Raw genomic sequence first — 23,025 nt, forward strand, 5'->3', positions numbered from 1 at the left:
CACTCTCAGTATAAGACCCTCAGTGGCTATCGAGAGAAATTTAAGATCGTATTAAATCAAAAGAAGAGGCTTATAAAGTTGCCGGAAAAAGCAGTAATCCTGAGGATTGGGAGCATTTGAGAATTCAGGAAAGGAGGACCAAGAAATTGATAAAGAGGGAAAATCGAATATGAGAGTGAGCTGGTGAGAAATATAAAAACAGATTGTGAAATCTTCTCTCGGTGTGTAATATGGAAAAGAGTGACGAGGGTAAATGTGGGTCCCTTACAGACAGAGACGGGAGAATTTAAAATGGGGAATAATGAAATGGCAGAGAAATTAAACAAATACTTTGGAGTTAATTTCAGGAGGCAATTGCGGGGGCGAGGGGCTCCGAAAATTGTGGAAATCCCACTCGGGTTCGGACGCCGGCTCCAACCCGCCGACTTCCGGGTTTCCCGGGGACCCACCTGTGTGCGTGCGGGCAACCCGAAAACAGAAGTCCCGCCGGGTGACACTTAAAGAGACAAATGTCCCTCATTGAGGAGCTTCAGGCATTTTACCTGGGACAGAGGAAGGGATTAGAAAGATATTTAACTTACCTGGGCAGCTTGGCCATCGCTTCTGTGAAGGGCCGGATTAGGAAAAAAGAAACTAAATAAATTAAATAAAAAACCATGGAAGGAAGTGAAAACACCAAATGAACCCACCTTTGCACCCTGCTCCGATATCCGATGTCTCCCGCTCCGATATCCCCCTCTTCACCCCCCTGATGTTCCCTCTTTACCTTCCCAATATCCCCCCGATGTCCCCCCCTTCACACTCCCAACATCCCCCCCGATCGTCCCCTCTCCCCCGATCTTCCCCCCTCCCACATCTTCCCCTCCCCCCAATGATCTTCCTCTCTCCCCACGATCTTCCCCTTTCCCCCCCCCGATCTTCCCCCTCCCCCGATCTTCCCCTCTCCCCCCCCGATCTTCCCCTCTCCCCCCTGATCTTCCCCTCTCCTCCCCCAATCTTCCCCTCTCCCACATCTTCCCCTCCCCCCATGATCTTCCTCTCTCCCCACGATCTTCCCCTCTCCCCCGATCTTCCCCTCTCCCCCCCCCCGATCTTCCCCCTCCCCGGATCTTCTCCCTCCCCGGATCTTCCCCTCTCCCCTGATCTTCCCCTCTCCTGCCCCAATCTTTCCCTCTCCCCCCGATCTTCCCCTCTCCCCCGAACTTCCCCTCTCCCCCGATCTTCCCCTCTTCCACCGATCTCCCACTCTCCCCCCGATCTTCCCCTCTCCTCCCTGATCTTCCCCTCTCCTCCCTAATCTTCCCCTCTCCCCCCTGATCTTCCCCTCTCCCCCCAGATCTTCCCCTCCCCCCTCAATCTTCCCCTCTCCCCCCCGATCTTCCCCTCTCCCCCCTGATCTTCCCCTCTCCCCCCCCCCCGCCCCGATCTTCCCCTCTCCCCCCCCCCCCCCCCCGATCTTCCATTCCAGCACTGGATGATGTCCCGCTCTCTCTCTCTCTCTCTTCCCCCCCCCTGACGGCAGGCGCCCTGTCAATCAGAATAGCTGCCGGGTGCAAAACCCAGAGAGGACGTTAATCACCATCAGTCGATGTGCGATCGTGTCGGAATCGTTAGCTTGCTTCATGCGGGTTTGCCGCACACCTTCACCCCCCGCTGCCAACCTGCCACCATTGTAAAATCGGGCCCTTTCTATCTGTCTTCACGGAAAAACCCAGAAAAACTCGAGAACCAAAGGTCTGGTGAGAATGAGGAACCGAAAGAAATTAGTAAAAAAATAATTTGCATCTGTCTTCACAAAGGAGAGGGACGATGAAGGGATTGTAGTTAAGGAGGAGGAGTGTGAAATATTGGATGGGATAAACATAGTGAGAGAGGAAGTATTAAGGGGATTAGCATCTTTGAAAGTAGATAAATCACCAGGCCCGGATGAAATGTATCCCAGGCTGTTGAAAGAAGCAAGGGAGGAAATAGCGGAGACTCTGACCATCATTTTCCAATCCTCCCTGGATACAGGCATGGTGCTGGAGGATTGGAGGACTGCTAACGTTGTACCGTTGTTTAAAAAGGGATCGAGGGATAGACTGAGTAATTACAGGCCAGTCAGTCTAACCTCGGTGGTGGGCAAATTATTGGAATCAATTCTGAGGGACAGGATAACCTGTCACTTAGAAAGGCACGGATTAATCAAGGACAGTCAGTACGGATTTTTTAAGGGGAGGTCATGTCTGACTAACTTGATTGAATTTTTCGAGGACGTAACAAGGAGGGTCGATGAGGGTAGCGTAATTGATGTAGTCTACATGGATTTTAGCAAGGCTTTTGACAAGGTCCCACATGGCAGACTGGTCAAAAAAGTAAAAGCCCATGGGATCCAAGGGAAAGTGACAAATTGGATCCAAAATTGGCTCAGTGGCAGGAAGCAAAGGGTAATGGTCGACGGGTGTTTTTGTGACTGGAAGGCTGTTTCCAGTGAGGTTCCGCAGGGCTCAGTACTCGGTCCCTTGCTTTTTGTGGTATGCATTAACAATTTGGACTTAAACGTAGGGGGCATGATTAAGACATTTGCAGATGACACAAAAATTGTCCGTGTGGTTGATAGTGAGGAGGAAAGCTGTAGACTGCAGGAAGATATCAATGGACTGGTCAGGTGGACAGAAAAGTGGCAAATGGAATTCAATCCGGAGAAGTGTGAGGTAATGCATTTGGGGAGGGCAAACAAGGCAAGGGAGTACACAATAAATGGGAGGATACTGAGAGGTGTAGAGGAAGTGAGGGACCTTGGAGTGCATGTCCACAGATCCCTGAAGGTAGCAGGGCAGGTAGATAAGGTGGTTAAAAAGGCATACGGGATACTTTCCTTTATTAGCTGAGGCATAGAATATAAGAGCAGGGAGGTTATGCTGGAACTGTATAAAACACTGGTTAGGCCACAGCTTGAGTACTGAGTACAGTTCTGGTCACCACATTACAGGAAAGATGTGATTGCACTAGAGAGGGTGCAGAGGAGATTTACGAGGGTGTTGCCAGGACTGGAGAATTTTAGTTATGAGGAAAGATTGGATAGGCTGGGGTTGTTTTCCTTGCAACAGAGAAGGCTGAGGGGAGATTTAATTGAGGTGTATAAAATTATGAGGGGCCTAGATAGAGTGGATAGGGAGGACCTATTTCCCTTAGCGGAGGGGTCAGTGACCAGGGGGCCTAAATTTAAAGTAATTGGTAGAAGGATTAGAGGGGAAATGAGGAAAAAGTTTTTCACCCAGAGGGTGGTGGGGGTCTGGAACTCACTGCCTGAGAGGGAGGTAGAGGCAGAAACCCTCAACTCATTTAAAAAATACCTGGATGTGCACCTGAAGAGCTGTGACCTGCAGGTAACGGGCCAAATGCAGAAAAGTGGGATTAGGCTGGGTGACTCGTTTCTCAGCCGGCGAGGACACGATGGGCCGAATGGCCTCCTTCTGTGCCATAAATTTTCTATGATTCTAAAATAGTACTAGAGAAATTAATGGGACTGAAAGTCGATAACTCCCAAGGACCTGATGATCTACATCCCAGGGTTGTGAAAGAGGTGGCTGTAGAGATAGTGGATGCATTAGTTGTCATCTTCCAAAATTCTATAGATTCTGGAATGGTTCCTGAAGATTGGAGGGTGGCAAATGTAACCCCACTATTTAAGAAAGGAGGGAGAGAGAAAACAGGGAACTACAGACCGGTCAGCCTAATATCAGTAGTAGGGAAAATGCTATAATCTATTATAAAGAATGTGATAACAGGACACTTAGAAAATAATAATAGGATTTGGCAGAGACCAACATGGATTTATGAAAGGGAAATCAAGTTTGACAAACCTATTGGAGTTCTTTGAGGATGTAAGATAAGGGGGAACCAGTGGCTGTGGTGTATTTGGATTTTCAGAAGGCTTTCGATAAGGTCCCACACAGGAGGTTGGTAAACAAGGTTAGAACGCATGGAATTGGGGGGAATATACTGGCATGGATTGAGAATTGGTTCACAGACAGAAAACAGAGAGTAGGAATAAATGGATCTTTTTCAGGTTGGCAGACCGTGACTAGTGGGGCCCCAGCTATTCACAATCTGTATCAATGATTTGGATGACGGGACCAAATGTAATATTTCCAAGTTTGCTGATGGCACCAAACTAGGTGGGAATGTGAGTTGTGAGGAGGATGCAAAGAGGCTTCAAGGGGATAGAGACAGGCTAAGTGAGTGGGCAAGAACATGGCAGATGGAATATAATGTGGAAAAATGTGAAGTTATCCACTTTGGTGGGAAAAACAGAAATGCAGAGTATTTTTTAAATGGTGAGAGATTGGGAAATGTTGATGTGCAAAGTGACCTGGGTGTCCTTGTACACGAGTCACTGAAAGCTAACATGCAGGAGCAGCAAGCAATTAGGAAGGCAAATGGTATGTTGGCCTTTATTACAAGAGGATTTGAGTACAGGAGTAAAGATGTCTTACTGCAATTATACAGGGCCTTGGTGAGACCACACCTGGAGTATTGTGTACAATTTTGGTCTCCTTACCAAAGAAAGGATATACTTGCCATAGAGGGAGTGCAACGAAGGTTCACCAGACTGATTCCTGGGATGGCGGGATTGTCGTATGAGGAGAGATTGAGTAGACTGGGCCCGTATTCACTCGAGTTTAGAAGAATGAGAGGGGATCTCATTGAAACATACAAAATTCTTACAGGGCTCGACAGGGTAGATGAAGGGAGGATGTTTCCCCTGGCTGGGGAGTCTAGAACCAGGGGTCACAGTCTCAGAATAAGGGGTCGGCCATTTAGGACTGAAATGAGGAGAAATTTCTTCACTCAGAGGGTGGTGAATCTTTGGAATTCTCTACCCCAGAGGGCTGTGGAGGCTCAGTCATTGAGTACATTCAAAACAGAGATCGATAGATTTCTATTAAAGGCATCAAGGGATATGGGGATGGTGCAGGAAAATGGTGTAGAGGTAGAAGATCAGCCATGATCTTATTGAATGGTGGAGCAGGCTCGAGGGGCTGGATGGACTACTCCTGCTCCTATTGCTTATGTTCTTATGTTCTTACTCTCTCTCTCACCCCCCCCCCCCCTCAGTATAAGACTCTCAGTTATAACACTCTCTCTCACCCCCCACTCTCAGTATAAGACCCTCAGTTATAACACTCTCTCTGTTACCCCCCCACTCTCAGTGTAAGAACCTCAGTTATAACACTCTCTCTGTTACCCCCCCACTCTCAGTATAAGACCCTCAGTTATAACACTCTCCCTGTTACACCCCCCCTCAGTATAAGACTCTCAGTTATAACACTCTCTCTGTTACACCCCCCACTCTCAGTATAAGACCCTCAGTTATAACACTCTCTCTGTTACACCCCCCACTCTCAGTATAAGACCCTCAGTTATAACACTCTCTCTGTTACACCCACTCTCAGTATAAGACCCTCAGTTATAACACTCTCTCTGTTACACCCCCCCTCAGTATAAGACTCTCAGTTATAACACTCTCTCTGTTACACCCACTCTCAGTATAAGACCCTCAGTTATAACACTCTCTCTGTTACACCCCCCTCAGTATAAGACTCTCAGTTATAACACTCTCTCTGTTACCCCCCACCCTCGGTTTAATGATCCCTGTTCTAATGTTGAACTGTAGTTGGTTCCATTTTGGTTTTTCTCTCGAAGTGAGAAATATGGCTGAATCCATTGAGTAAGATTGCTGAATCCCAGGTGACGAGAGCTGTTCCCTGGTTTTACTCTGCCTGTCTCTGGGTAGTTGTGAGTTAACATTCTTCTGCCTTGTGAGTTTGCACAGGGACACGTCCCTAAATGTTGGTGTTTGGGAACTTGCTTAGGTTGGTGTGTGGGAGGGGGTGGGGAGGCTTTTGGAGGCTGGAGGTAATTATATCCACAAAAACCAAGCAGCAGGCACTTGTATCATGGCCCAGGGCGTCTCCGCTTTGTAAATTTAAACCCACGGGCTGGTGTGTTTTTTTTCTATAAAGCTAAGCTGATGACAGATCACACCATCCAACAAAGTTTGATTCTGTGATCTCCTGACAGGTAATCTGTTCTACTCCCGCCCTGTAGGAAGCTGTGCTCCGACCCCTCCCCATCTCAAAACCTGGGAAATGACTGAGCTCTGGAAACGCTCAGAAATCCTTCACAAACACCCACCTTCTCTGGCACTGGGAATAAACAAAATCCCCAGCTCACGTAGGCTTCGTGTCAGAGTGAGAGTGGAGTGGGCTTCATCGGATAAACTCCATCACCTCATAGGACCAGTGAGCAAATGCAGAGGTGGAACAGCTGTCAGAGGTGCTTTCTTTCGGATGAGACGTTGATGGTGGGGGGTTCGGTGATGGTGATGCCGTTGAATGTCATGGGGAGGTGGTTAGACTCTCTCTTGTTGAAGATGGTCATTGCCTGGCACTTGTCTGGTGTGACTGTTACGCAGGGTCCACACGGTTTTATGAAAGGGAAATCGTGTTTGACAAATCTATTCGAGATTTTTGAGGATGTAACTAGCAGGGTAGATAAAGGGGAACCAGTGGATGGAGTATATTTGGATTTTCAAAAGGCATTTGATCCTGGGGGTCACCATTGACCAGAAACTTAACTGGACCAGCCACATAAATACTGTGGCTACAAGAGCAGGTCAGAGGCTGGGTATTCTGCGGCGAGTGACTCACCTCCTGACTCCCCAAAGCCTTTCCATCATCTACAAGGCACAAGTCAGGCGTGTGATGGAATTCTCTCCACTTGCCTGGATGAGGGCAGCTCCAACAACACTCAAGAAGCTCGACACCATCCAAGATAAAGCAGCCCGCTTGATTGGCACCCCATCCACCACCCTAAACATTCACTCCCTTCACCACCGGCGCACTGTGGCTGCAGTGTGTACCATCCACAGGATGCACTGCAGCAACTCACCAAGGCTTCTTCGACAGCACCTCCCAAACCCCCGACCTCTACCACCTAGAAGGACAAGGGCAGCAGGCGCATGGGAACAACACCACCTGCACGTTCCCCTCCAAGTCACACACCATCCCGACTTGGAAATATATCGTCGTTCCTTCATCGTCGCTGGGTCAAAATCCTGGAACTCCCTTCCTAACAGCACTGTGGGAGAACCGTCACCACACGGACTGCAGCGGTTCAAGAAGGCGGCTCACCACCACCTTCTCAAGGGCAATTAGGGATGAGCAATAAATGCCGGCCTTGCCAGTGACGCCCACATCCCATAAACGAATAAAAAAACAAATCATATTATGATTTTCTAAGTGCCCCGTTACTACGGCCTTAATAATAGATTCTGGAATTTTCCCGACTACTGATGTCGGTCTAACCGGTCTGTAGTTCACTGTTTTCTCTCTCCCTCCTTTCTTGAATAGCGGTGTTACATTTGCTACCTTCCAATCCGCTGGGACCATTCTAGAATCGAGAGAATTTTGGAAGGTCACATCCACTATCTCTGCAGCCACCTCTTTTAGAACCCTAGGATGTAGGCCATCAGGTCCAGGGGATTTGTTGGCTTTTAGTCCCATTAATTTCTCCAAATAGAGGAGCAAATTTGCAGGCAAATTACAGAAAGATGCCAGAACTATACAGTAGTGATAATGGGGACTTCAATTACCCCAATCGAGACTGGGATAGTGTAAAGGCTAAAGAGGGGGAGGAATTCCTGAAGTGTGTACAAGAGAACTTTCTTGATCAGTGTGTTTCCAGCCCAACGAGGAAGGAAGCAGTGCAGGATCTGGTTCTGGGGAATGAAGTGGGGCAGCTGGAGAATGTTTCAGTGAGGGAACATTTGGGAAACAGTGATCACAATATCATTGGGTTTAGAATAGTTATGGAAAAGGGAAAAGAACAATCAAGCGTAAAAATACTTAACTGGAGGAGGACAAATTTCAGTGAGTTAAAAAGGGATCTTGACCTGGTGGATTGGAATCAAATATTAGTGGCAAAACAGTATTTGACCAATGGGAGGCCATCAAGCAACATTAAGAGCAAGAGGATAACTAAGGAAAGAGTAAGGCCAATGAAAGACCAAAAAGATAACCTGTGTGTGGAGGCAGAAGATGTGGGTTTGGTTCTGTCGTCACAAAACAGGGGGAACGATGCAGAGATTGTAGTTGAGGGGGAGTGTGAAATATTGGATGGGATAAACATAGTGAGAGAGGAAGTATTAAGGGGTTTAGCATCTTTGAAAGTAGATAAATCGCCAGGCTTGGATGAAATGTATCCCAGGCTGTTAAGAGAAGCAAGGGAGGAAATAGCAGAGGCTCTGACCATCACTGTCCAATCCTCCCTGGATACAGGCGTGGTGCCGGAGGATTGGAGGACTGCTAACGTTGTACCATTGTTTAAAAAGGGAGAAAGAGATAGACCGAGTAATTACAGGCCAGTCAGTCTAACCTCGGTGGTGGGCAAATTATTGGAAACAATTCTGAGGGACAGGATAAACCGTCATTTAGAGAGGCACGGATTAATCGAGGACAGTCAGCATGAATTTGTTAAGGGAAGGTCGTGTCTGACTAACTTGATTGAATTTTTTGTGGAGTTAACATTTGATGTAGTCTACATGGATTTTAGCAAGGCTTTTGACAAGGTCCCACATGGCAGACTGGTCAAAAAAGTAAACTTCCATGGGATCCAAGGGAAAGTGGCTAGTTGGATCCAAAATTGGCTCAGTGGCAGGAAGCAAAGGGTAATGGTTGACGGGTGTTTTTGTGACTGGAAGGCTGTTTCCAGTGGGGTTCCACAAGGCTCAGTACTCGGTCCCTTGCTTTTTGTGATATATATTAATGATTTGGACTTGAATGTGGGGGGCATGATCAAGAAGTTTGCAGATGATACAAAGATTAGCCGTGTGGTTGATAGTGAGGAGGAAAGCTGTAGACTGCAGGAAGATATCAATGGACTGGTCAGGTGGGCAGAAAAGTGGCAAATGGAATTCAATCCGGAGAAGTGTGAGGTAATGCATTTGGGGAGGGCAAACAAGGCAAGGGAGCACACAATAAATGGGAGGATACTGAGAGGTGTAGAGGAAGTGAGGGACCTTGGAGTGCATGTCCACAGATCCCTGAAGGTAGCAGGACAGGTAGATAAGGTGGTTAAAAAGGCAAAGGGGATACTTTCCTTTAATTAGTTGAGGCATAGAATATAAGAGCAGGGATGTTATGCTGGAACTGTATAAAACACTAGTTAGGCCACAGCTTGAGTACTGTGTACAGTTCTGGTCACCACATTACAGGAAAAATGTGATTGCACTGGAGAGGGTGCAGAGGAGATTTACAAGGATTTACAAATTTTAGTGAATTTTAGTTATGAGGAAAGATTGGATAGGCTGGGGTTGTTCTCATTCGAACAAAGGAGGCTGAGGGGAGATTTAATTGAGGTGTATAAAATTATGAGGGGCCTAGATAGAGTGGATAGGGAGGATCTATTTCCCTTAGCAGAGGGGTCAGTGACCAGGGGGCATAGATTTAAAGTAATTGGTAGAAGGATTAGAGGGGAGCTGAGGAGAAATGTTTTCACCCAGAGGGTGGTGGGAGTCTAGAACTCACTGCCTGAGAGGGTAGGAGAGGCAGAAACCCTCAACTCATTTAAAAAGTACCTGGATGTGCACCTGAAGTGCTGAAACCCACAGGGCTACGGACCAAGGGCTGGAAAGTGGGATTAGGCTGGGTGGCTCTTTCCGACTGGCATGGACACGATGGGCCGAATGGCCTTCTTCTGTGCCGTAACTTTCTATGATTCTAAGGAGGAGATGGTTCAGGTACAGGGTAGACACATCCCTACGAGGGGGAAAGGAAGGGCATCGAAAGGTAGAGCTCCCTGGATGACTGAAGATAGAGATGAAAATGAAACAGAAAAAGGAGCTTACAATGCATGCAAGGTTCATAATACAGTCGAGAACCAGGCTGAATACAGAGGAGATCTAAAAAAGGGAATAAAAGGGGTAAAGAGGGAGTATGAGACTAGATGAGTGGCTAACATAAAAAGGAACCCAAAAGTCTTTTATAAACATATAAATAGTAAAAGGGTAATCAAAGGAAGGGACAAAAAGGGAGATCTTCTTGAGGAGGCAGAGGGAATGGCTGAGGTAATAAATGAATACTTCACATCGGTCTTCACTAGAGAAACTGTAGCAGTAAAGGAGGAGGTAGGAGTGATATTGGATAGGGCAGAAATAGATAAAGTGGAGGGACTTAAAAGGTCGGCAGTTCTCAAAGCAGAAAAGTCACCCGGTCCAGATGGGATACATCCCAGGTTACTGAGGGAAGTAAGGGTGGAAATTGCAGAGACTCTGGCCACAATCTTCCAATCCTCCTTCGATATGGGGACGGTGCCAGAGGACTGGAGGATTGTAAATGTTACACCCCTGTTCAAAAAAGGGGAGAGGGATAAACCCGACAATTACAGGCCAGTCAGTCTAACGCCGTGGTGGGGAAACTTTTAGAGACAATAATCCAGGACTAAATTAATTGGCACTTGGAAAAGTATAGGCTAATAAATGAAAGTCAGCATGAATTTATTAAAGGAAAATCGTGTTTGACGAACTTGATTGAATTCTTTGATGAAGTAACGGAGAGGGTCGATGAGGGCAGTGAGGTTGTTGTTGTGTATATGGACTTTCAAAAGGTATTTGATAAAATACCACATAATAAACTTGTTAGTAAAATTAAAGCCCATGGGATTAAAGGGACAGTGTCAGTGTGGATACAAAATTGGCTCGGGGACAGAAAGCAGAGAGTAGTGGTGAACGGTTGTTTTTCAGACTGGAGGGAAGTATACAGTGGTGTTCCCCAGGGGTCAGTATTGGGACCACTGCTCTTTTTGAAATATATTAATGACCTGGACTTGGGTATAGAGGGTATAATTTCAAAGTTTGCAGATGACACAAAACTCGGAAATGTAGTAAAGAATGAGGAGGATAGTAACAGACTTCAGGAGGACAGAGACAGACTGGTGAAATGGGCAGACACATGGCAGATGGAATTTAACGCAGAGAAGTGTGAAGTGATACATTTTGGTAGGAAGAATGAGGAGAGGCAAAATAAACTAAATGGTACAATTTTAAAGGGGGTGCAGGAACAGAGAGACCTGGGGGTGTATGTACACAAATCTTTGAAGGTGGCAGGACAGGTTGATAAGGCTGTTAAAAAAGCATATGAGATCCTGGGCTTAATTAATAGAGGCACAGAGTACAAAAGCAAGGAAGTTATGCTAAACCTTTATAAAACACTGGTTAGGCCTGAGCTGGAGTATTGTGTCCAGTTCAGGGCACTGCACTTTAGGAAGGATGTGAAGAGACTTAGAGAGAAGAGATTTACTAGAATGATTCCAGGGATGAGGGACTTCAGTTGTGTGGAGAGACTGGAGAAGCTGGGATTGTTCTCCTTAGAACAGAGAAGGTTAAGGAGAGATTTGATCGAGGTGTTCAAAATCATGAACGGTTTTGATAGAGTAAATAAGGAGAAATAGTTTCCAGTGGCAGGAGGGTCGGTAACCAGAGGACACAGATCAATCATACAATCATAGAAAGGTTACAGCACAGAAGGAGGCAATTCGGCCCATCGAGTCCATGCCAGCTCTATGCAAGAGCAATCCAGCTAATCCCACTCCCCTGCCCTTTCCCTGTAGCCCTATAAATTATTTCCTTTCAAGTACTTATCCAGTTCCCTTTTGAAGGCCATGATTGAATCTGCCTCCACCACCCCCTCGGGCAGTGCATTCCAGATCCTAACCACTCGCTGTGTAAAAAAGTTTTTCCTCATGTCACCTTTGGTTCTTTTGCTAATCACCTTAAATCTATGTCCTCTGGTTCTCGACCCTTCCGCCAATGGGAACAGTTTCTCTCTATCTACTCTGTCTGGACCCTTCATGATTTTGAACACCTCGATCAAATCTCCTCTCAACCTTCTCTGTTCCAAGGTCAGAACTGGACAAAATATTCCAGTTGTGACCGAACCAGTGTTTTATAAAGGTTCATCATGACTTCCTGGCTTTTGTACTCTATGCCTCTATTTATAAAGCCCAGGATCCCGTATGCTTTTTTCACCACTTTCTCAACCTGCCCTGCCACCTTCAACGATTTGTGTACATATACCCCCAGATCTCTCTGTTCCTGTACCCCTTTTAGAGTTGTACCCTCTAGTTTATATTGCCTCTCCTCATTCTTTCTACCGAAATGTATCACTTGGCATTTTTCTGCGTTAAATTTCATCTGCCACGTCTCCGCCCATTCCACCAGCCTGTCTATATCCTCTTGAAGTCTATCACTATCCTCCTCACTGTTCACTACCCTTCCAAGTCTTGTGTCATCTGCAAATTTTGAAATTGTGCCCCGTACACCCAAATCCAAGTCATTAATATATATCAAGAAAAGCAGTGGTCCCAGCACTGACCCCTGGGGAACACCACTGTACACCTCCCTCCAGTCCGAAAAACAACCGTTCACCACTACTCTCTGTTTCAGATTTAAGGTGATCGGCAAAAGAGCCAGAGGCGACATGAGGAAGCATATTTTCATGCAGCGAGTTGTTCTGATCTGGAATGCGCTGCCTGAAAGGGCGGTGGAAGCAGATTCAATAATAACTTTCAAAAGGGAATTGGGTAAATACTTGAAGGCGGAAAATTTATAGCGCTGCGGGGAAGGTGCAGAGGAGTGGGACTAACTGGATAGCTCTTTCAAAGAGCCGGCACAGGCACGATGGGCCGAATGGCCTCCTTCTGTGCTGTATGATTCTATGATGGAATGATACTGTGGTGAGCAAAGTTTGAGGTGAGCTAGATACGGAAGTGATGAGGGAGCTTCGCCCACTGATAGCTGCCTGACGCTGGGTTTGGGAACTTCGAGCTGCCACTGAAATGGATTGAAGTGAAGCTGGGTTTTATTTTGGATTCACTCAGTCCCCGTGAAACAGCCGAGTTCTCAGCCTCTGCCAGGTCAGCTGGGATCGGCAGCTGACGAGAGCCGCAAGGGGCTTCGGCAGATTACTGTGAGTCAAATATAATTTCCAGCCTGCGTCTCTCTCTCTCTCTCTCCCTCTCTCTCCCTCTCTCAGAACATGCCTCAGGGCTGCCTGGCTTGTTGTTTGCTCCCTGTTGGTGCCAAGGATCATGGAATGAAGAATGAGGTTCATTCAGGCTCCCACATCCGCCCCTCAGAGCTCCTCGGGCGAGGTTATAGTGACACCTCGTGGCTGCACTTTGATCAGGCACAGGCTCCCTGTCCTTTCTGCCTTTCCTCCCCCCACCAAAGGCCCTGACTCTTTGCTGGGTTCCATCACTCACCTCCTGCAGTGTAATCGTGGGGACTTGTGTTGGGAGGCTATTCAACAGCAGGGTGCATCACTGCCAAGGTGTATTGTATTCTGAAGTTCAAGCATATGCACAGCACACTCAAACACTCTCTCACACTCACACACTCTCTCACACTCACACACTCACACATTATCTCACACTCAAACATTCTCACACACTCACACACTCTCTCACACTCACACACTCTCTCACACTCACACATTCTCACACACTCACACACTCTCTCACACTCAAACATTCTCTCACACTCACACACTCTCTCACACTCACACATTCTCTCACACTCAAACATTCTCTCACACTCACACACTCTCTCACACTCACACATTCTCTCACACTCAAACATTCTCTCACACTCACACACTCTCTCACACTCAAACATTATCTCACACTCACACACTCTCTCACACTCACACATTCTCTCACACTCACACACTCTCTCACACTCAAACATTCTCTCACACTCACACACTCTCTCACACTCACACATTCTCTCACACTCAAACATTCTCTCACACTCACACACTCTCTCACACTCACACACTCTCTCACACTCACACACTCTCTCACACTCAAACATTCTCTCACACTCACACACTCTCTCACACTCAAACACTCTCTCACACTCAAACATTCTCACACACTCACACACTCTCTCACACTCAAACATTCTCTCACACTCACACATTCTCTCACACTCAAACATTCTCTCACACTCACACTCTCTCACACTCACACTCTCTCACACTCACACATTCTCTCACAGACTCACACTCACACTCACTCTCACACTCACACACACTCTCAAACTCACATACAATCTCACACATGCATACACAATCAAACACCCACTCACACATACAGACACACACACAATCAAACACACACAGACACACACTCAAACATAGACACACACAGACACACACACAGACACATACACACATGCACACATACACACTCAAACACACACACACACACACACACACAGAGAAACAAACATACACACACTCACAGATACACACACAGAGAAACAGACAGACTCGTTCACTTATGAACACACACAGGAATTTAGGGGCCATTGTGTCCAGTTGTGGGCCCCTTATTTTAGGAATGATGTCACAGCCATGGAGAGGGTGCAGAGGGGATTCCAGGGATGAGTGGCTTTCGTTATGAGGAGAGATCAGAGAAACTGGGGCTCTTTTCATTAGAACAGAGAAGGTTAAGGGGAGATCTGAAACAATACGAGTGGTTTTTGATAAGGTAAACCAAGGAAAGGTTATTTCCATTGGTCAGTGAGTCAGTCACCAGAGGGCGTTAATTTGAGATCAGTGCCAAGAGAATGAAGAGAGGGGTTAGGAGAATGTGATAGACATTACGGGAGTGAAGAGAGAGTTAGGAGAATGTGATAGACATTACGGGAGTGAAGAGAGAGTTAGGAGAATGTGATAGACATTACGGGAGTGAAGAGAGAGTTAGGAGAATGTGATAGACATTACGGGAGTGAAGAGAGAGTTAGGAGAATGTGATAGACATTACGGGAGTGAAGAGAGAGTTAGGAGAATGTGATCGACATTACGGGAGTGAAATCGGTTTTCGCCAATAGCGCAAAACGGGCAATAGCGAATCAAAGTCAAAGGAAAAGATGAGCAGGACGGGTGTAAACAGTTGTCTGATTCACCATCGAATCCCCTGCTCCACTGATTACTGCCCGAGATTTATTCCACCATCGCCATGTCCAACCACAAAGAGCGGGACAAGCAGAGTCTGTAATTGTTCTTACAAGGGAGGTGGATAGATATTTGAAGAGTAAAAAGGGGATTGGGGAAAGGACTGGGGAGCTTTCTCAGAGAGAGGGCACAGCCTGCAATGGGCTGAATGATCTCCTCCTGCGCTCTAACATTCTATGATTCACTCGGACGGATGCAGGGATGATCCAGCACATAGAGTCATAGAGTCATAGAGTTATACAGCACGGATAGAGGCCCTTCGGCCCATCGTGTCCGCGCCGGCCATCAAGCCCTGTCTAATCTAATCCCATATTCCAGCATTTGGTCCGTAGCCTTGTATGCTATGGCATTTCAAGTGCTCATCCAAATGCTTCTTGAATGTTGTGAGGGTTCCTGCCTCCACAACCCTTTCAGGCAGTGAGTTCCAGACTCCAACCACCCTCTGGGTGAAAAAGTTCTTTCTCAAATCCCCTCTAAACCTCCCGCCTTTTACCTTGAATCTATGTCCCCTTGTTATAGAACCCTCAACGAAGGGAAAAAGCTCCTTAGTATCCATCCTATCTGTGCCCCTCATAATTTTGTACACCTCAATCATGTCCCCCCTCAGCCTCCTCTGCTCCAAGGAAAACAAACCCAATCTTCCCAGTCTCTCTTCATAGCTGAAGCGCTCCAGCCCTGGTAACATCCTGGTGAATCTCCTCTGCACCCTCTCCAAAGCGATCACATCCTTCCTGTAGTGTGGCGACCAGAACTGCACACAGTACTCCAGCTGTGGCCTAACCAGTGTTTTATACAGCTCCATCATAACCTCCTTGCTCTTATATTCTATGCCTCGGCTAATAAAGGCAAGTATCCCATATGCCTTCTTTACCACCTTATCTACCTGTTCCGCCGCCTTCAGGGATCTGTGAACTTGCACACCAAGATCCCTCTGACCCTCTGTCTTGCCTAGGGTCCTCCCATTCATTGTGTATTCCCTTGCCTTGTTAGTCCCTCCAAAGTGCATCACCTCGCACTTTTCCGGGTTAAATTCCATTTGCCACTGTTCCGCCCATCTGACCAACCCATCTATATCGTCCTGCAGACTGAGGCTATCCTCCTCGCTATTTACCACCCTACCAATTTTTGTATCGTCGATGGTAGTCATGATGTGGAGATGCCGGTGATGGACTGGGGTTGACAATTGTAAACAATTTTACAACACCAAGTTATAGTCCAGCAATTTTATTTTAAATTCACAAGCTTTCGGAGGCTTCCCCCTTCCTCAGGTGAACGATGTGAAAATCACATCGTTCACCTGAGGAAGGGGGAAGCCTCCGAAAGCTTGTGAATTTAAAATATAATTGCTGGACTATAACTTGGTGTTGTAAAATTGTTTACAATTTTTGTATCATCAGCGAACTTACTGATCATACCTTTTACATTCATATCCAAGTCATTAATGTAGACCACAAACAGCAAGGGACCCAGCACCGATCCCTGTGGTACCCCACTGGCCACAGGCTTCCAGTCACAAAAACAACCTTTGACCATCACCCTCTGCCTTCTGCCACTAAGCCAGTTTTGTATCCAAAGTGCCAAGGCACCCTGGATTCCATGGGCTCGTACCTTCTTGACCAGTCTCCTGTGGGGGACTTTATCGAAGGCCTTACTGAAATCCATGTATACCACATCCACTGCGTTACCCTCATCCACACGCCTAGTCACCCCCTCAAAAAATTCAATCAAATTAGTCAGACATGATCTTCCCTTGACAAAGCCATGTTGACTATCCCTGATTAATCCTTGCTTCTCCAAGTGGAGACTAATTTTGTCCTTCAGAATTTTTTCCAATAATTTTCCTACCACTGATGTTAGGCTCACTGGCCTGTAGTTCCCCGGTTTTTCCCTACTCCCCTTCTTGAATAATGGTATAACATTAGCGGTTCTCCAGTCCTCTGGCACATCCCCTGTGGCCAGAGAGGTTCTGAATATATGTGTCAGAGCCCCCGCAATCTCCTCCTTTGCCTCACACAGTAGCCTGGGATACATTTCGTCCGGGCCTGGGGATTTATCCATTTTTAGGCCTGCTAAAACCGCCAATACACGTGACCTGTTGACCTACAGCTCCTCACTACTCACTCCCTGAGTTGGAAATGAAAGAGCCGGGGGCGGGGGGGAGTGGGACTAATTGAATAGCTCTTTCAAAGAGCCGGCAGAGGCACAATGGGCCGAATGGCCTCCTTCTGTGCTGTAAGATTTTATGAGATGAAGACTCTCTGTTGTCGGGGAGGGTCCCAGAGAGGGAGGGACATCTTACGGCACCGAAATGTGGATCTCCTGTGCGCTGTTCTCTCCCCTTCCATTGGTTCCTTTGACAATATCATAAGATAATTGCAACTATCTGATCCAATCCTCCAACACATCATCCAACTGTTTCCTCAAGGATTCCAGGACTTTTGTCTCCACTCCCTTGACCATGTGTCCATTATTCATTATGTGAAGGACTTCCTGACATCAGCCCTCAATCTGTCTTTTCCCCGAGATTCACCTTGTTACTCGTATCCTATTGTTGTGATTTATTCTTTCTGTCATTCAGACTGGAGGGAAGTATACAGTGGTGTTCCCCAGGGGTCAGTATTAGGATCACTGCTCTTTTTGATATATATTAATGACCTGGGCTTGGGTATAGAGGGTATAATTTCAAAGTTTGCAAATGTCACAAAACTCGGAAATGTAGTAAACAATGTGGAGGATAGTAACAGACTTCAGGAGGACAGAGACAGACTGGTGGAATGGGCAGACACATGGCAGATGGAATTTAACACAGAGAAGTGTGAAGTGATACATTTTGGTAGGAAGAATGAGGAGAGTCAATATAAACTAAATGGTCCAATTTTAAAGGGGGTTCAGGAACAGAGAGACCTGGGGGTGTATGTACACAAATCTTTGAAGGTGGCAGGACAAGTTGAGAAAGCTGTTAAAAAAACATATGGGATCCTGGGCTTTATTAATCGAGGCACAGAGTACAAAAGCAAGGAAGTTATGCTAAACCTTTATAAATCACTGGTTAGGCCTCAGCTGGAGTATTGTGTCCAGTTCTGGGCACCGCACTTTAGGAAGGATGTGAAGGCCTTAGAGAGGGTGCAGAGGAGATTTACTAGAATGATTCCAGGAATGAGGGACTTCAGTTATGTGGAGAGACTGGAGAAGCTGGGATTGTTCTCCTTAGAACAGAGAAGGTTAAGGGGAGATTTGATCGAGGTGTTCAAAATCATGAAGAGTTTTGATAGAATAGTGTAACAGAGTGAGAGAGGGATGATATGTAAGGCATAAGATGTTGAGAGCTCTGTATCTGAGAAAGTGAAACCACTTTAAGAAGTTATATAAAAGGCAGTATAGCTTTAAGGAATCATTGACCTTAATTGCCTTTAATGACTCCCAGCCCGTAAGAATAAAAGGCAGGGAAATGGTTCAGTCGGGAAAGGGAGGGGAATTTGAAGTGTGAGGAATGGAGAGGGATAAGTGGAAGGCTGGAAAATAATAGCCAGCACTGTCTTGTTCATTGTTATCAGTAAAAACACAGCGTGGGTGAATAAACTGTACTTGTTTGGGGATCTAGTCTACATGTCTAAATGATCACTGGATTCTGGGTCTGCCTCAGCTTGTTACAGTAAATAAGGAGAAACTGTTTCCAGTGGCAGGAGGGTCGGTAACCAGAGGACACAGATTTAAGGTGATCGGCAAAAGAACCAGAGGGGAGATAAGGAGATATTTTTTTACGCAGCGAGTTGTTCTGATCTGGAATGCGCTGCCTGAAAGGGCGGTGGAAGCAGATTCAATAATAACTTTCAAAAGGGAATTGGATAAATACTTGAAGGGAAAAAATTTACAGGGAAAGAGCAGGGGGGAGTGGGACTAATTGGATAGCTCTTTCAAAGAGCTGGCACAGGCACGATGGGCCGAATGGCCTCCTTCTGTGATGTATCATTCTATGATTCTATGATTTTATGATTCTTTGCAGTTAGAATAGCAGATTTGATCCACTGCACAAATGAGGACTTTTTAAAAAACTTGAATGATGATACCACCCTTCTTGGACTCATATCGAATTACATGGAACGTACAGCACAGAAACAGGCCATTCGGCCCAGCACGTCTATGCCGGTGTTTATTCTCCACAAGAGCCTCCTCCCTCCCCTCTTCATCTCACCCTATCACCATATCCTTCTATTCCTTTCTCCCTCATGTGTTTATCGAGCTTCCCCTTAAATCCATCTACACTATTCACCTCAACTACTCCTTGTGGGAGCGAGTTCCACATTCTCACCACTCTCTGGGGAAAGAAGTTTCTCCTGAATTCCCGATTGGATTTATTAGTGACTATCTTATATTTATGGCCCCTAGTCCTGGTCTCCCCACAAGTGGAAACATCTTCTCCACGTCTACCCTATCAAACCCCTCCCTCTACACTGTCCCATCAGACACTCCCAGGGCAGGTACAGCACGGGTTAGATACAGAGTAAAGCTCCCTCTACACTGTCCCATCAAACACTCCCAGGGCAGGTACAGCACGGGTTAGATACAGAGTAAAGCTCCCTCTACACTGTCCCATCAAACACTCCCAGGGCAGGTACAGCACGGGGTTAGATACAGAGTAAAGCTCCCTCTACACTGTCCCATCAAACACTCCCAGGGCAGGTACAGCGTTAGATACAGAGTAAAGCTCCCTCTACACTGTCCCATCAAATACTCCCAGGGCAGGTACAGCACGGGTTAGATACAGAGTAAAGCTCCCTCTACACTGTCCCATCAAACACTCCCAGGGCAGGTACAGCACAGGTTAGATACAGAGTAAAGCTCCCTCTACACTGTCCCATCAAACACTCCCAGGGCAGGTACAGGGTTAGATACAGAGTAAAGCTCCCTCTACACTGTCCCATCAAACACTCCCAGGGCAGGTACAGCACGGGGTTAGAGACAGAGTAAAGCTCCCTCTACACTGTCCCATCAAACACTCCCAGGGCAGGTACAGCACGGGTTAGATACAGAGTAAAGCTCCCTCTACACTGTCCCATCAGACACTCCCAGGGCAGGTACAGCACGGGTTAGATACAGAGTAAAGCTCCCTCTACACTGTCCCATCAAACACTCCCAGGGCAGGTACAGCACGGGGTTCGAGACAGAGTAAAGCTCCCTCTACACTGTCCCATCAAACACTCCCAGGGCAGGTACAGCACGGGTTAGATACAGAGTAAAGCTCCCTCTACACTGTCCCATCAGACACTCCCAGGGCAGGTACAGCACGGGGTTAGAGACAGAGTAAAGCTCCCTCTACACTGTCCCATCAAACACTCCCAGGGCAGGTACAGCACGGGTTAGATACAGAGTAAAGCTCCCTCTACACTGTCCCATCAAACACTCCCAGGGCAGGTACAGCACGGGTTAGATACAGAGTAAAGCTCCCTCTACACTGTCCCATCAAACACTCCCAGGGCAGGTACAGCACGGGTTAGATACAGAGTAAAGCTCCCTCTACACTGTCCCATCAAACACTCCCAGGGCAGGTACAGCACGGGTTAGATACAGAGTAAAGCTCCCTCTACACTGTCCCATCAAACACTCCCAGGGCAGGTACAGCACAGGTTAGATACAGAGTAAAGCTCCCTCTACACTGTCCCATCAGACACTCCCAGGGCAGGTACAGCACGGGTTAGATACAGAGTAAAGCTCCCTCTACACTGTCCCATTAAACACTCCCAGGGCAGGTACAGCACGGGTTAGACACAGAGTAAAGCTCCCTCTACACTGTCCCATCAAACACTCCCAGGGCAGGTACAGCACGGGTTAGATACAGAGTAAAGCTCCCTCTACACTGTCCCATCAAACACTCCCAGGGCAGGTACAGCACGGGTTAGATACAGAGTAAAGCTCCCTCTACACTGTCCCATCAAACACTCCCAGGGCAGGTACAGCACGGGTTAGATACAGAGTAAAGCTCCCTCTACACTGTCCCATCAAACACTCCCAGGGCAGGTACAGCACGGGTTAGATACAGAGTAAAGCTCCCTCTACACTGTCCCATCAAACACTCCCAGGGCAGGTACAGCACGGGTTAGATACAGAGTAAAGCTCCCTCTACACTGTCCCATTAAACACTCCCAGGGCAGGTACAGCACGGGTTAGATACAGAGTAAAGCTCCCTCCACACTGTCCCATCAAACACTCCCAGGGCAGGTACAGCACGGGTTAGACACAGAGTAAAGCTCCCTCTGCACTGTCCCATCAATTTGGCTGCCATGTGACCAGGTCCAATGGGATCCTAACCCAGGTTCAAACTGCACTGCACAGTCACTGAGTAATATTTTCCAATGAGGAGATTAGCCAAGAATTCTGCGAGTGAATCATTCCTTTCACCAGTCATTCCCTTGAGGGGGGCATAACTGAGTAGAAATATCAACTGCTAATGAATATAAATTAATTATTAATACATCATTACGTGTTGTTCAATGATCCTAATCCGCCAAATTCTTGACTTTCAGATGATGGGAAGATCTTTTATGGAAGTGGAGTTGGACACCCTTTTGGGCCGCGATGTTACAAGGGAGACATCATGGGCTGTGGAATCATGTTCCCGCGTGATTTCCGCTTGGACAGTGAAGGTGTGTACACTCCATACAGGCAACATGAGAAAATCCAGAGCGAGAAAAGTCCAGGCAATCCCATCAGTCCCACTCCACCCACAGTCCGTGTCTGATTACTGGATCACAGACTCTCCCCCCTCTATCCACAGTCCGTGTCTGATTACTGGATCACAGACTCTCCCCCCTCTATCCCCGGTCCGTGTCTGATTACTGGATCACAGACTCTCCCCCCTCTATCCCCGGCCCGTGTCTGATTACTGGATCACAGACTCTCCCCCCTCTATCCCCGGCCCGTGTCTGATTACTGGATCACGGACTCTCCCCCCTCTATCCCCGGTCCGTGTCTGATTACTGGATCACAGACTCTCCCCCCTCTATCCCCGGCCCGTGTCTGATTACTGGATCACAGACTCTCCCCCCTCTATCCCCGGTCCGTGTCTGATTACTGGATCACGGACTCTCCCCCCTCTATCCCCGGCCCGTGTCTGATTACTGGATCACAGACTCTCCCCCCTCTATCCACAGTCCGTGTCTGATTACTGGATCACAGACTCTCCCCCCTCTATCCCCGGTCCGTGTCTGATTACTGGATCACAGACTCTCCCCCCTCTATCCCCGGTCCGTGTCTGATTACTGGATCACAGACTCTCCCCCCTCTATCCCCGGCCCGTGTCTGATTACTGGATCACAGACTCTCCCCCCTCTATCCACAGTCCGTGTCTGATTACTGGATCACGGACTCTCCCCCCTCCATCCCCGGCCCGTGTCTGATTACTGGATCACGGACTCTCCCCCCTCTATCCACAGTCCGTGTCTGATTACTGGATCACAGACTCTCCCCCCTCTATCCCCGGTCCGTGTCTGATTACTGGATCACAGACTCTCCCCCCTCTATCCCCGGCCCGTGTCTGATTACTGGATCACAGACTCTCCCCCCTCTATCCCCGGCCCGTGTCTGATTACTGGATCACAGACTCTCCCCCCTCTATCCCCGGTCCGTGTCTGATTACTGGATCACAGACTCTCCCCCCTCTATCCCCGGCCCGTGTCTGATTACTGGATCACAGACTCTCCCCCCTCTATCCACAGTCCGTGTCTGATTACTGGATCACAGACTCTCCCCCCTCGATCCCCGGCCCGTGTCTGATTACTGGATCACAGACTCTCCCCCCTCTATCCCCGGCCCGTGTCTGATTACTGGATCACAGACTCTCCCCCCTCTATCCCCGGTCCGTGTCTGATTACTGGATCACGGACTCTCCCCCCTCTATCCCCGGTCCGTGTCTGATTACTGGATCACAGACTCTCCCCCCTCTATCCACAGTCCGTGTCTGATTACT

The 23,025-nt window shown here is 47.5% G+C and overlaps 1 protein-coding gene across 1 annotated transcript in view; it reads left to right on the forward strand.

Annotated features, from left to right (window-relative positions):
• The window catches only part of LOC137323436 (SPRY domain-containing protein 3-like), a 708,978-nt gene that overhangs the window by 631,245 nt on the left and 54,708 nt on the right, over nt 1-23,025 (forward strand). Inside the window, exon 9 of the mRNA XM_067986908.1 lies at nt 21,584-21,703. Coding sequence (XP_067843009.1) covers nt 21,584-21,703 — 120 coding nt within the window. The remainder of the gene's footprint in view (nt 1-21,583; nt 21,704-23,025) is intronic.

This window comes from Heptranchias perlo, chromosome 7 (assembly GCF_035084215.1).
Source record: "Heptranchias perlo isolate sHepPer1 chromosome 7, sHepPer1.hap1, whole genome shotgun sequence".
NCBI classification, from domain to species: domain Eukaryota; kingdom Metazoa; phylum Chordata; class Chondrichthyes; order Hexanchiformes; family Hexanchidae; genus Heptranchias; species Heptranchias perlo.